At 42.1% G+C, this 15,008-nt stretch overlaps 1 protein-coding gene across 2 annotated transcripts; it reads left to right on the top strand.

The window, feature by feature from the left end:
* The first annotated feature begins 125 nt into the window (after positions 1 to 125).
* On the top strand, positions 126 to 14,748 carry LOC124117518 (DCN1-like protein 1). 2 transcript variants are annotated; one of them, XM_048390707.1, is made up of 8 exons: positions 126 to 192; positions 278 to 497; positions 4,291 to 4,459; positions 6,720 to 6,850; positions 7,702 to 7,787; positions 7,845 to 7,898; positions 10,438 to 10,534; positions 11,694 to 14,748. In XM_048390707.1, exons 1-8 carry the CDS (start codon positions 190 to 192, stop codon positions 11,771 to 11,773), a joined length of 840 nt encoding a protein of 279 aa, XP_048246664.1. In that variant the 5' UTR covers positions 126 to 189; the 3' UTR covers positions 11,774 to 14,748. The 2 variants fall into 2 exon arrangements, with proteins under 2 accessions (XP_048246664.1, XP_048246665.1); XM_048390708.1 differs by lacking the exon at positions 7,702 to 7,787 and having other exon boundaries at positions 7,816 to 7,898.
* Positions 14,749 to 15,008: the final 260 nt, after the last annotated feature.

Below are 15,008 nucleotides of genomic sequence, written 5' to 3' on the forward strand. Positions count from 1 at the left end.
AAACCGATCAATACATTTATTACAATAAGGATTTGTATTAAAATAGCAAGTTAGACATTAGATATAACCTCGATGAACCATACACTTACAAACTGTATTTAATCTGGATGAACGAGTTGTGACTGGTCCCTAAAATTAGCATGCATCTTGTGCGCATGTATGATCGGAAGTTAGAAAAGGAGTAAGAACATGGTGAGTATTGTCAATTTTTCGTGAACATAACTTATCATTTCCTAGGTATTTGATTGATAATTCTTCGTTATAATATATTTTTCAGCATAAGCTCAAAAGTTCACAAAAGGACAAAGTGAGGCAATTTATTGCCTTCACACAAACCGGAGAAAAAACAGCGATCCAATGTCTGAGCGTTCACGACTGGAAACTGGATGTAGCGGTCGACAATTATTTCCAGAATCCGGACAGATACAACTGTAACAGCGAAGCAAGATTCACAATCGATAGAAAGAAACTTGAAATGCTTTGGCAGAGGTATAAAGGTTAGTACTTGTAGCGAAAAAAAACACTTTAAATTTTCTGTCTGATCTTTACGTCAAGAGATTACCAGCTGATGACAGCTGATTGTTTGGACAGAGGTGGATTTCCTGGTTCTGTGGGTCGGGTTTGACAGGTCGGAGTTATGCTGATGTGTCTGATGAAGACGACGTGACAGGTGTCACACAGTGACACACATGCTGGGACATCCTTGCTGGCATGACAAGGACATACCCGATAATGTAATGAAGTCTACCCTGTATGATTTGTGTGAATAGTATCTGGGAACTTTATCCTAAAGCCTGGCCCACCATTTTCTTGAGCCATGAACATTCAAACTTCCTCTCCTTCATCTACATGGAAGGAGCGACATGACTGTGTGATGTGTAAACGGGCACTTAGTTGATTGGCTTTTGGTTATCACTGATTGTCAATTACTGTTAATTAATCCTCTGCTACCAGTTAATCCTTGGAATACCTTATGTGGATTATATACACAAGAACTGTTGGAGGAGTAAGAAAGGAAGCATCACCTGAGAAGGCTCATATTGTCTCAGCTACAGATGTCTGTGGGCTGGTGCTATGTACTTGTTTTGAGAGATTATTGATTCTCTGCACTGTCCTCGGTTATCCAGTGTGTTGTATTCTATAATGATGAATACCCCGGCCCCATGGACCATGTTAGCTTTGAATGACATGACTGAGTGAGACACAAACGTTGACGATAAAACACCAGAAGTAATTGTCATGAAATGATTATAGGTCTGAATAGTCATAACTCCCCCATGGCACTAACCCATAACAAACCTACTACTACTACTACTACTACTACTACTACTACTACTACTACTACTACTACTACTACTACTACTACTACTACTACTACTACTACTACTACATTTGGGTGTTTCCAAACATCATAAACTGATATTATTCCTGATAGTACTGACCATTCTTGTTTATTATTTTCAGTTATATGTTCCCATAATTTGCCATAAGTAGTTGGACTTGCTTCAGTTGAGACTATTGATAAGGTTGTAACGGATGTAAACCCACCGTTTCAGTCTTAGTTTGTGTATGATATTGATGTCATCAGTCTCAGGCATCTCTTGACTTTATGGTTTGTGTTGGTTTCAAAGTGGACCAAGCAAGTTTTCATCCATTGTCAGATGTGCTGGGTGTTTATTTGATATTTGTAATCATGGTAACTGTATGTATATCCATAAAGAAATTATTACAAATAATAGGCTCGCTGACTTGGTTGAGGCATGTCATCGATCCCAATTGCGTGGATTGAGGCTCATGATATTAATCACTGGATTGTCTGGTCCAGACTCGATTATTTACAGACTGTCTTCATATAGCTGAAATATAGCTAAGTGCGGTGTTGAACAACAAACCAACCAACAATTATTACAAATAATATGAAGCTTTGTATGTGAGATAACTAAGAAGACAATAAAAGCATGCTGTTCTTTGGAATTTTTTTAAAAACATAGTGCAATTTCAGATGAAAGTTGAATATATGTTATATTATGAACAGGAACATAGGATCTGTATGAGATCTGTTTTATAAAAAGCAATAATAGGAATGGTATATACTTTGATACAAATTATGGATCCAGAGTCTGACAGGTTATACACTCCCGTCTCTGGCTTGGATGCAGTGATCTAAACGCCGACAAATTTGCCAGATTCATATCCGACAGCCCGAGATGTTGTTGTGGCTATCATACGGAAGATGCACTTCATTTCTTTTGTTACGTGTCCCTTAAACAGTACAGTAAGGCAAAACATGTATTATTTCGTAAAGGGCTACGATTTAAATTCAATTCTAAATGGTAATTCAATGGTAACGACAGTAACAAATCTTGAAATTTTGAAATCGGTGCACAGTTTTATTCTATCTTCTTGCCAATTTAGAGATTTTGTCTGAGATGTTGGCTTTGCTATATGATACTGCGATGTTGTTGTGCTGAATGTAAATAATAATGTAACTGAAGTTATGGAAGATAATCCAGTAATTAAACACTTATAGAACAGTACTTATCTTTAATGCCAATTATACTTGTATGTATGCTATATCTCATGTCACTTTCAATACATTGCTATTTGTATATGTATCATGTTTGGGAGAGGCATTCAGATAAGCAAAATTTGCTTGTTTGCCAATCCCTCCACTTTATGGAAATAAATATGTTTATATCAGATCTGTGATCTGTCAGACTCTGGTGCAGGGTAATTAGTATTGCCGGTACATGGAATGATGTGGGGACATTGTAAGGGTGGGCGTGCCTGCTGCTTGTATACACAAGTAATTACCTGACAACATGCCAGAGTGAATCAGTGTTAATTAAGCTGATTGTTTATATGTCAGCTTTTCCATTTCCACTCAACAAAGTGCCAGTGTATGTTTGTCACTGACTGACTTGTACAAGATTAGGGGGTAATCAACATTTCCATTTGGACTGACAACTACATGCCATAATGACTACACTTAGTTTAAACAACAAAGGCAAATTACCCACTGATGTAGTGGAATAGTCCAGGGGCTGAGAAGGATGCCCCCATGTTAAGTAAAGTTCATTGTTCAAACAAGTATATTCCTATGGTAATAACAACTCAATATGATGTTTTTTTAGAGTATCTTGACAAAAACTGAAAACATGCGTGACAATGTATGACATATAAGAGGTTAAATGAGGCAGGTTAACTAATTAAGAGTAAGTTAAACAAAGTAAAAATTATATGAAATTATCTATGATATAAATATGCACGATTCCCCTTACCTCTCTTAAAACAAGAATTGCTGTTAAATACGCTGACTTATCGTAGACCTCCTGACACCAAGAGATGCAATAGCGAAAGCCCAACTAACTGTCGGACATATATAAACAGAGCATCCACATCAATTTCTAAAAATCAAAACGATCAGTACAAAAACAGAAATCTTATCGATATTGAAAATGCCAATAGATATGTGCACCCAACTCACACACATGAGTTCCAAAGAGGGACAGGTCACCTGGAAGTCGCTGAGGCAGAAGGTGACCTCTTAAAGCTCTCAATGCTACTGTCCAACCCATACGACAGAATGACGATAAGGATAAGGACTTTACTGACTTAACAAGTGTTTAGGCTTGTTTGCCTACTAAATACTTTGCAACCTATTTTCAGTTGTCATACTTTCCAAGGTGACATTCCGGGTTAAAATAGGTCTTCAGCAACCCATGCTTGCTGTAAAAGGCGAATATGCTTGTCATAAGAGGCGACTAACGGGATCGGATGGTCAGGCTCGCAGACTTGGTTGACGCAGGGTTTGAAATAATTGTTGCCTGCCCATCTTCAAAGTTACCTGCCTGCATTCAGACATTATAAATATTGAAAATTCGTGAAATATAAGGGACAAATCACGTTTTGATTCAGTTGAAATAATGCAAACAAGTACTTGAGAATCTACGAGGAGTTGCAATAAAACTGATTCGTACATAGTCTTAATATTATATGCTGGACAGTCACGCAGGTGGAGGAAAATTTCATGCAGCCCGACTGAAAAATTACCAGCCACGGGCCTGTGGGCAAGCAGTTATTTTGGACAGTGCTTACGGCAAACATGCGTCATGAAGACCAGTTTTAACGCAGGGTATTTATTTGTTTTGAGTATATGTGTCCCAGGATGACCAATTATGTCATGCTGACTTTTGTTTTTGATAAATGAGTACTATCCCCTCCTTGTACACACTGGGGCAATGTACTCCAGGGTCCTTGTACTGATGCTGCATGTTGGCTTGTTGTCAGACCCCAGTGAAGATGAGAAGATGACGGTGGACGGGGTCATGAAGTTCCTCGATGACCTCAACCTGAACGCAGAGTCTCGGACAGTCCTCATCCTGGCCTGGAAGTTCAAGGCCGCCACGCAGTGCGAGTTTTCTAAAGAGGAATTCAGCAATGGCATGTTGGATCTTGGGTAAGTGTGAACTGTGTTCAGCATTAAGGGGGGTGTTTGTGGTTTGCTCCTTTAGTGTTCCATGGACTCCTCACACTTTTAAACTTTTAATATTAGGGTTATGACAAGGACCCCATGACTTGCCTGATTCTTTTTGAAAATTGTGAGAACATATCAACACTTAGCAATATTCCAGCTGTATGACGGCGGTCTGTAAATGATTGAGTCTGGACCAGACAATCCAGTGATTAATGTCATGAGCATCGATCCACACAATAGGTATACGTTGACATGCATCAACCAAGTCAGCCAGCCTGACCACCCAAACCCGTTAGTCGCCTCTTGCGACAAGCAAAGTCGCCATTTACGCCAAGCATGGGTTGCTGAAGACCTATTCTATGCCGGATCTTCATGGGTGTGCTGCAAGTTACAAGCTGTACCAGCTGAAGGAAACTTGAGGAGGATGTCTGAAATCATTAGGAATCCGATTTATTCATGGCGTGGATGGTCCAGTCATCTTAGGTAGTGCACTTGGTTGGATGTGCAGAGTTGCCTCGTACCAGGAACCTATTTTTATGGGTTGCAGCAATCCCAGATCTGCTCCCACCCATGCGTGTGGGTTTCAAGTGGTGTACATCTAAGACCTTTGTCTTGTGCTGCACTTTGTTGTGCAGAGTTGCCTTACTTAGACATACCAAGAACCCGTGTTTGTGGGTTGCAGCAATCCCAGATTTTCTCCCACCCGTGCTTGTGAGTTTGAAGTGGTGTACATCTAAGACCTTTGTCATGTGTAGCTCTCGTCCCACATGAAGCCGTGGGGATTCAGTGTAGCAATATATATCCTCAGCAACTTCTGCTTGTCGCAAGAGAAAACTATGTGGATTAAGAGTTCAGGCTCAGTGACTTGGTTGATGCATATAATCCTATCCCAGTTGTGTGGATTGATGTTAATGATGTCAATCACTAGATTGTCTGGCCAAGACTCGATTATTTACAGGTGACCATCATGTAAACTTGAAGTTTTGTAACTTACCCTGGACCTCACGCAGCTTCATTTTCTGTCAAAAGAAAGCAGTAAATGCGCTAAGGAGTAATGCAAGATAAGTTGTGAGGTTGTGAGGTTGTTCCCGGTATTGGACAGCTTCGCCCAAACACAACGGTCCCCAACAATAGTGTGTGCCTGCACGTGAATCATAGACAGTGACGCGTGATCTGATTTCCATTGTAATCAGTCTCGTTGTTGTCTCTGTCAAGTAAACATCCTGTGTTCATACCTCTGTGTTGCATGTCTTTTGGGTCTGAATACCTTCCAATGTAAAACATATTTCAATTTTGCTAATATTGCTGAGTGCAGCATTAAACAAAAAATTATAGAAACTTTCCGTCCTCGTTTAGCTTATGAGAAAAACAGTTGTTGTTATGTTTTGTTTGTGACCTGTGTCCCAGTAAGACGCTGGTGGTTGTGTCCTGTGTCCTGTGTCCCAGTGCCTCGCTGGTGGTTGGGTCCTGTGTCCTGTGTCCCAGTGACTCGCTGGTGGTTGTGTCCTGTGTCCTGTGTCCCAGTGAGTCGCTGGTGGTTGTGTCCTGTGTCCCAGCGAGTCGCTTGTGGTTGTGTCCTGTGTCCTGTGTCCCAGTGACTCGCTAGTGGTTGTGTCCTGTGTCCTGTGTCCCAGTGAGTCGCTGGTGGTTGTGTCCTGTGTCCTGGGTCCCAGTGAGTCGCTGGTGGTTGTGTCCTGTGTCCCAGTGAGTCGCTTGTGGTTGTGTCCTGTGTCCTGTGTCCCAGTGACTCGCTAGTGGTTGTGTCCTGTGTCCTGTGTCCCAGTGAGTCGCTGGTGGTTGTGTCCTGTGTCCCAGTGAGTCGCTGGTGGTTGTGTCCTGTGTCCCAGTGAGTCGCTGGTGGTTGTGTCCTGTGTCTTGTGTCCCAGTGAGTCGCTGGTGGTTGTGTCCTGTGTCCTGTGTCCCAGTGAGTCGCTGGTGGTTGTGTCCTGTGTCCTGTGTCCCAGTGCGCCGCTGGTGGTTGTGTCCTGTGTCCTGTGTCCCAGTGAGTCGCTGGTGGTTGTGTCCTGTGTCCCAGTGAGTCGCTGGTGGTTGTGTCCTGTGTCCTGTGTCCCAGTGAGTCGCTGGTAGTTGTGTCCTGTGTCTTGTGTCCCAGTGAGTCGCTGGTGGTTGGGTCCTGTGTCGTGTGTCCTGTGCCCCAGTGAGTCGCTTGTGGTTGTGTCCTGTGTCCCAGTGAGTCGCTGGTGGCTGCGTCCAGATGCTGACAGTGTGGTGTTACTTTCAGCTGCGACACCATCGACAAGCTGAAGCTGCGCTGTGCTTGCATGGAGCAGGAGATCCGAGACCCGCAGAGATTCAAAGACTTTTACCAATTTACTTTCAATTATGCCAAAAATCCCGGTCAAAAAGGCTTAGGTGAGTGAATGAATGCTTAGGGAGTTAAAGTTTCAGGACTGGTCATGTTACTATAGGAGGATGTTGCCAATGATCATCACAGCCTGGTGTCAGCGATCAGAGAGACCAACCCATCAGTCCCCACACCCAGTGTTAGTGCTTCTCCCAGGATAAAAAAAGAGAGGGGTGACAGAATTCCTAAAAGGGCACCCGATAACAGATTTCCATGGATAATGTCATGTTATTTGTGCATATAATTATTTAAGGTCAAAAGAGGACAGTTATGTTACTAGACTTTGACAAAAATTCCTCAAGTGTTAATATCAATTATTGTGGTCTTTGTATATGTATTAACTCATATTCATCTGTTCTTCCTAGACCAAAATTTAGACAAACTAATGCAATACATTTTATATTTATATGGAAGCCAAACACAGTCATCTGATGTTGCTGTGATCACAAAATTAGAACATTGCGGCCTACCTCACTAAGTAATCTAGAAGTCCCCGACACTTCCTGGCCTCAGCCCTCCTCGCTTCTTCCCTTTTCCATGTGGTCCTCTGATGGATTGGTATTGTGAAATAACACGCAAATAATGGCTAGAGTAAGCCATCGGTTTGATTTAAGTTTTGATTTCATAATTGTTATCAAAACAATTTTCCTATTGCAAAGGGAGGCAACTCTACTTTTTTCTTAAGATCTGTACAAAACGGCAAATGTCAGAAAAGGCATGGCAGGCAGGAAACATGGGCAGGGTGCCTAAAAAAGAGCAGGGCGCAAAATGCTAAAAATGCCTAGGGGAAACGTTACCCCCCAAAAGTCGTCTTGTATTCTTCAATCTGGTATTGTCATGATGTGTGTTGATGTTTCAGATCTCGACATGGCCTTAGCGTACTGGAACATTGTGATGATGTGTGTTGATGTTTCAGATCTCGACATGGCCTTAGCGTACTGGAACATTGTGATGATGTGTGTTGATGTTTCAGATCTCGACATGGCCTTAGCGTACTGGAACATTGTGCTGGCTGGCAGATTCAAGTTCCTCGACCTCTGGGTCAAGTTTTTACAGGTGGGTCTTGTGTTCCTGCATTTGTGTTGATGGCAGATGTATTAGGATGACATGTGGTGGCACGTGGTCCTGTGTTCCTGCATTTGTGTTGATGGCAGGTGTAGTAGGATGACATGTGGTGGCACGTGGTCCTGTGTTCCTGCATTTGTGTTGATGGCAGGTGTAGTAGGATGACATGTGGTGGCACGTGGTCCTGTGTTCCTGCATTTGTGTTGATGGCAGGTGTAGTAGGATGACATGTGGTGGCACGTGGTCCTGTGTTCCTGCATTTGTGTTGATGGCAGATGTATTAGGATGACATGTGGTGGCACGTGGTCCTGTGCACAGCACACAGGTCACAAGTCGGGTGAAGCTAAGCGACATCAGTTGTGGTGAGTCCTTTGATGGGTGATCACGTTTTTGAGAAGCTTGGCTCCTGAGAGTTTCAAAGGCTTCGGTGGTCCCCACACTGAATCACATGTAACACTTTGAGCATGTGTAACACCTCCGTCAGACACTATAGGCATGTTGCTCGTGAAAAATGTCTCAGTCCGGTTCACGCAACTCCCTGGGTCAACTCGCCCATTTTGCTTGTGCCAAAGAAGGCCAGTCTCAAGCTTCTGTTCATGAAGACCTGGATTTAACGCCTCTTTAAACAGTATTCTAGTTATGTCGCGACGTGTCAGCATAATGTGTGAGGAAAGCCCGAAGTGATGAAGATCTCAGAAACCCAGGAGCACGGGTATAGTGCTGACAAATGTAGAAACATGATTGGAGCCAACAACAACAGTGTTTTTGTCATAAGCTAAACAAGGACTACAAAGTTTCTTTATTTTGTTTAACGCTGCACTCAGCAATATTAGCAAAATTGAAAAATGTTTTCCATTGGAAGGTATTCAGACCCACAAGACATGCAACACAGAGGTACAAACATAGGACGTTTACTTGACAGAGACAACAACGAGACTGATAACAATGGAAATCAGATCAAGTGTCACAGTCTATGATTCACGTGCAGGCACACACTATTGTTGGGGACCGTTGTGTTTGGGCGAAGCTGTTCAATACCGGGAACAACCTCACATCTTATCTTGCATTACTCTTATGCATTTATTGCTTTCTTTTGTGACAAAATTCAAGTTTACATGATGGTCACCTGTAATTAATCGAGTCTTGGCCAGACAATCTGGTGATTGACATCATTAACATCAATCCACACAACTGGGATAGGATTATATGCATCAACCAAGTCACTGAGCCTGAACTCTTAATCCACATAGTTGCCTCTTGCGACAAGCAGAAGTTCCTGGGGATCCATATTCCTACACTGAATCCCCATGGCTTCACTAGAGCTAGACGTGACAAAGGTCTTAGATGAACACACTTCAAACTCACAAGCACGGGTGGGAGCAAATCTGGGATTGCTGCAACCCACAAACATAGGTTCCTGGTATGTCTAAGGGAGGCAATTCGGCACATTGAAGTGCAGCACCTAAGAGTGTGAGTGAGTGAGTTGGGTTTAACGCCGCTTTTAACAGTATTCCAGTTACATTTCAGCGTGTCAGCTTAATGTGGGAGGAAAGCCTGAAGTGATGCAGGTCTCAGACGTTTACCACTTCAGTGAAACCCATGAGCAAGGGTATGGTGCTGACAAACCTAGAAACATGATCTAGGCGAACTGGGATTCAAACCCACAATCACAGGTTTCTGGCGTGCCCAAGGGACGGAATTTGCACAGCGAATCACGGCGCTTAGACGACTAGTCCACCCGTGCCCCCTGAAGACCTTCCAAGCGTTGTACCTAGAAGAACCTCCTCACTTCTGCATGACCTCAATTCATTCGTCCCGGCCATTTCCTGGTCACTCTTAGTTTACAGGACACGTATCTTCATGTTCCTGCCTATCAGGGGCACCACATGTTTTCCAAGGCCACCAATGGAAGGTGCTACCGTTTGGAATTTCTTCAGACCTGTGGCTATTTCCCCGCCTCTCCCCAAGGCCTTAGCAAAGTTCCTTCATCGTTGCGTCGAATGTTTGTGTTGGTCGTGTAAGGGCGCTATGCACAGAATTACGTGCATGGCCCAGTTGATGGGTGCATGACCAGGATGTTGCTGGTATGTGTTTGGGTGAATTGTTTTCAGAAGCTGGAAACTTTGTTCAAGCATGTTATCACATAGGTTCGAAGAAGAAATGCTTGGTGTGAAATAGGATAATTATATAAAAATACAATTTATTGGAAAATTTCCAATTCCTGAATACCCTGTGGTTAGCTGTTTGTGCCTGGTAAGACTATCAGTCACAGACACTGTGCAGAGTTATGTCCCTTACTTTCACCCCTTGTTAAACTGCGGCATGGTATCTCAGTGAGCTAGCACTATAAATTCGGCATTAGTCCGCACTAGTACAAGCAGCCACACACACACACACACACGTGCATGCACATTGCTATATAAGTGCAATAATCTTGGACGCGACGTTAAACCCCATTTCACCTCACAACCTCCATCAGTGGGCTGAAGTGTCCGTGACATGTGGTTTAACCTCACTCATTCTGTTTCAGGAACATCATAAACGCTCCATCCCTAAAGATACGTGGAATCTACTCCTGGACTTCTGTAACATGATAAACGATGATATGAGCAATTACGATGAAGAAGGTGAGTGTGATGAAGAAGCTAGTGTTCGGGGCGGCGGAAGAAGCAGGAGAGGGTCTTCATCTGAGCTGTGTGGGGCGGTGGGGTACACTAGTGGTTAGGTGTTTGCTTGTCACGCTAAAGATCCGGGTTCGATTCCCCACATGTGTAGGAAGCCCATTTCTGGTGTCCTCCGCCTTGATATTGCTGGAATATTGCCAAAAGCAACGTAAACAATACTCACTCACTCTGAGCTGTGGCAGAACATGGATGGAAATGTCACAGCAGGGGTTTGTGTCTTCAGAGGAGTCGGTCGGGTCCTGGGAACCATGGTTGTTGGGATGTAAGACGAAGGGGTAAAGTAAAAACCTTTTAGAATGGCAGCAGTAAGTCAAATCTCCGTGACTAGTACGACTCTTGTCAACAATCCTGAGTGTCTGCAGAGTTTGGCTTGATGTCATTTAATGTGCTGAAGAACCTGGGTCATTACAAATACAAAATCTGACTTTAAATAACAGTATTTACTCCAGAACACATCCTGAAGAATATTAAAAGGCTTTAGTTCAACATTAATTTTAAGCATTAGACCAATACATCTGTACAAATATCTGTTGTATTTAGTGCTGACATTTATTCTGTATCTCTGAGTTTTGGGGGAAATAGTTTTTGTGGAAAGACAGTGTGGTGGGTGTCATAAGATTTTCTAGCAGGGGAGGTAACTCTTGTGTTGAATGCACTGGTTGGAGAGTTATCAATATATATTGTCAGGCTCCTATTCATAGTAGGACTTGCAACTGTGGCAGTTTACCTATATCTTATTACATGAAGTATATCTTGTAATGAAGATCAAGATTAGAATTGGTCTTCATCAACCCATGCTTGTTGTGCAGATCCAGATTTGAATTGCTTAGAATCGTAATGGCATTGATTGGTCAGCCTTGCTGACTTGCCATGCAAGTCCAGACTCGATTATGTTTTTACAGACCATTGTCATATAGCTGGAATATTGCTGAGTGAGGTGTTAAACAATAAACAAACAAACAAAGTTATTACTCACGGTACATGAGTGTGCTTTGTGTAAAGATGTCGGCAGGTCTGCTTTGTAATTAACATGCTTTCTCCGCATCATCATCATCATCATCATCATCACATTTTAATGTCAATTTGTTTTGTCCCTGTTCAGGTGCCTGGCCAGTCCTGATAGACGACTTTGTAGAATATGCAAGACCTTTAGTCCACGGGCCCCGGAGTACAACAGTATAACCTTCACCTTGTTTACATAGCCAGTGTTTTATTGACTCCTAGAACATTACATAGATGACTGTACCCTCCAGGTCATGTGACAGTCATGTGATCTCGTCATGTGATGTGGGTATGTGACTTACCCATGTGATTCGACATGAAGGGCAATAGGAAGGATGTTAAATGACAAACTGCTTGTGATTGGTCAAATCTGATGACATGAGCTAACCAGGTGTTAAATTTCGTAAGGATGTTGAGTTGATGCAGCTTGACGGTAACTTGCGTTAAGGATTTCTGTAAACATTTGCCGAGACTACGTTCAGGGAGGAACTTGAAGAGGAGAGAGCTGAATGTGTTATAAATATTGGACATAGTGTACAGTTATTGACCACCTTGTTGGAGTTTCTGATGTAAGAAAACAGTTGTCGTGAGTGACTGGTTCTTGTTATATTACTGATACAACCGTAGGACGCCCGTATGTAAGATATGTAATATATGTACAATGATTCCTCTCCAGATCTCCGTGCTGTCAGCCTTGTGTTGTCCCACTCAGATGGACTTGTGAACAACATGAGAATAACACCATTCTGTATCTGCAGCTAGAGTGCTTGTGTTTGGCTTGCTATTCTGCTGACTTCTGTAGCTGTGTTGTTAGGGGACATAGGTTTTTTTGTAATGCATTGCCCACCTAAAAGCTTCAAATATAATTGTATTGTGCTGTCTGTGTTAATGACATGCTACAAAGCTTTTTTGTCAAGACAAACAGCAACATAATTTGTTAGGCTTGGTAGGACTTTAGGTTTATGACAGAGCTGACTGACGGTGGGCTGTGTGTATGACATGCATTTGATAGTTGCTTCATTGGACAGTGTGACCATCTACAAAGAACCAACAAGTTGTACAGGTGAAAAGAGGCCTTGACAACCAACTGAGCATGTTCAGACACTGTGGTTGTCTTGGTTGATGCAAACATGTCTGGCAAATAAGATACAAAATGTCCGGACCTCATTTCAGTCCGGGATTTGTCCGAGATTACAAACTAAGGGTGCTTGGCAGGCGAATTGCAGAAAATAATTGTTTTCTTCATAAAAGGGATTATTTGAAAGTTCTTTTTTTTCTCAGTTTGGAGTTGACTTTTAACATTACATTCAGTGCGATAATGTTACATGAGCATTACTGCCTCTTCCTCCAGACTGGTACTGTTATTACTGATACACAAATCACTTCTACAAAGCCGTAACATTAGTTATAACAATAACAGCAGGAATGCAGACCTCTAAGCAAGTGTAAATAAGTCCCTAGGTGGTTTATGTCAGCAAACTAGAAATGTTCAGTCCTTCTAGATTCCTTTGTCTGGAACCTTTGCAGACTCGTGTCTGACCCTGTCTGACGGCTGACATCTTGCAGACTCGTGTCTGACCCTGTCTGACAGCTGACGGCTGACACCTTGAGTCACTCACACTGCTGTGCTCTTCATAGCTTGTTTCTTCAGCCCAGTAGGCTGATGGAGACAGTTTTCTTGCCTTTTAGAGTTTCATTTGCTGTGTGGATTTTTCTACTATTGACTATGTTAATTGTTTAGTCTTTGCCTGGATGCATTAATGGGTAGTATTGGCCCCGTAGTATTCACATGTGGGTTGACAGCCTTTGTTAACTACAAGTATTTACATCTAGGTTGACAGCTTTTGGAAACTACTTCAGGGCTCGAGTTAAGGAACTTGATTTAACAAGCACCAGGTGCACGTTGACATGAACAGCTAGTTGCACCAGACAAACCCAGGCTGCACCCTGGTCCCATCAATTGAAAGTTGAAACATAGATGCATAAACTTGTCCAACAAGTAAAATCTCAAATCTTTGATGACTGCGTCTTGAGTCATAAATTACACATAACACAGCAATCAGTGATTTACATTATTCTTAGAGGCACTGAGTGTGTTCATTGACCATTGTTGTGTGGACAAGTAAGGGTGAGACTAAAAATTGAGTTTTATTTTCATGTACTTGGTGCATGTAGACATTAGGTTGCACATTTCAATAGGTTGCACTAGTGCATGTTTTATATAGCTAAATCGAGCCCTGTGCTTGTATTCACGTGGGTTGCCAGCCTGGGTAACTACTTGTATTCACATAGCAGTGAAGGCCCTGACAGGTCCCTGAGACTGGAATTACAGCCGGGTCCCTCACCTTCAGTCTTGTGCTGTTCGGGATTATACTGGAAAGTCTGTTGTCATGTAAACGTTTGTTCTTCAAGATCACTTTACATTGCACACTTATTTTTGTATCTATTCAAGGCTTTGTTACTGGTTTGTTTGTTATTTATTGTTTGTGATCAACTAATGATCTAAAAAGAATAGATTTATTTGAGAAGGATTCGGTAGATTACTTTACATGGACATTTCTTTCTGATAATTGAATTCCTTGTATAACACTGCTGTGTACCCATGGCAACTGCTTCAGGTTGTTGGCTGAGTGTCATCAATTCATTCAAGTATTGAGATTTATATGAGGGAATCTCAAATAGTTTGAAATATTTTGTTGACATATTTCAAGTTGACAGTAATTATCTTGTCTGGAACTGATGTATGGTGACAGAGAGGTGTCGTACAGCAGAGATGCCTCAGTGATCCAAGACACACTCAACCTCCTGCTGCTGCTGCTGGTGCGGCTGCTGGTGGTGCTGGTGTTGCAGACTTCACATCCCTGTGTGACTCTCCCTACCATGGTCAAACAAAGAGTTAGGAAACAACTGCAATTAGCTCCAAGCTTTGAAGTTTTTGTATGCATTAATTTAGTTATTTCTATGGCAAGGTGTTTTTTTCATTCTTTATTTCTGTTACTAGTTTCAGATCAATATTGTTACAGAAAGTTATTATTTTGATACAAAACGTGTCCGATGCCTACAAGAGCCTCCTATCACAAGGGTTGTTTTAAATGCACTATAATATATTGTAAATAATGCTTTGCCAATATATATATTAAAATACAAAACATGAATGGCTGTTGTTGTTACTTTTTTGCAGTGCTTCGCATGACACGGGGCCCAGCTCATCAAGTCTGAACATCAATTTAGGAATGCAGGACATGCTCTCTTCGTGATTTTCAGTGATCCATTCATAAAATTTACCACTGTTTTGCCTTGTATGCCCAATGGAATCTGTTTCAACAGTTATTCTCTTGATTTGATATTTAATGTTGAATGAGTAAGTGCCACAACTAATCTACGTCGACTATTTGAATTTGAAGTGTCAGTCTAA

The sequence above is a fragment of the Haliotis rufescens genome, unplaced genomic scaffold (genome assembly GCF_023055435.1).
Source record: "Haliotis rufescens isolate VD_foot unplaced genomic scaffold, xgHalRufe1.0.p SCAF_9, whole genome shotgun sequence".
Taxonomy (NCBI): Eukaryota; Metazoa; Mollusca; class Gastropoda; order Lepetellida; family Haliotidae; genus Haliotis; species Haliotis rufescens.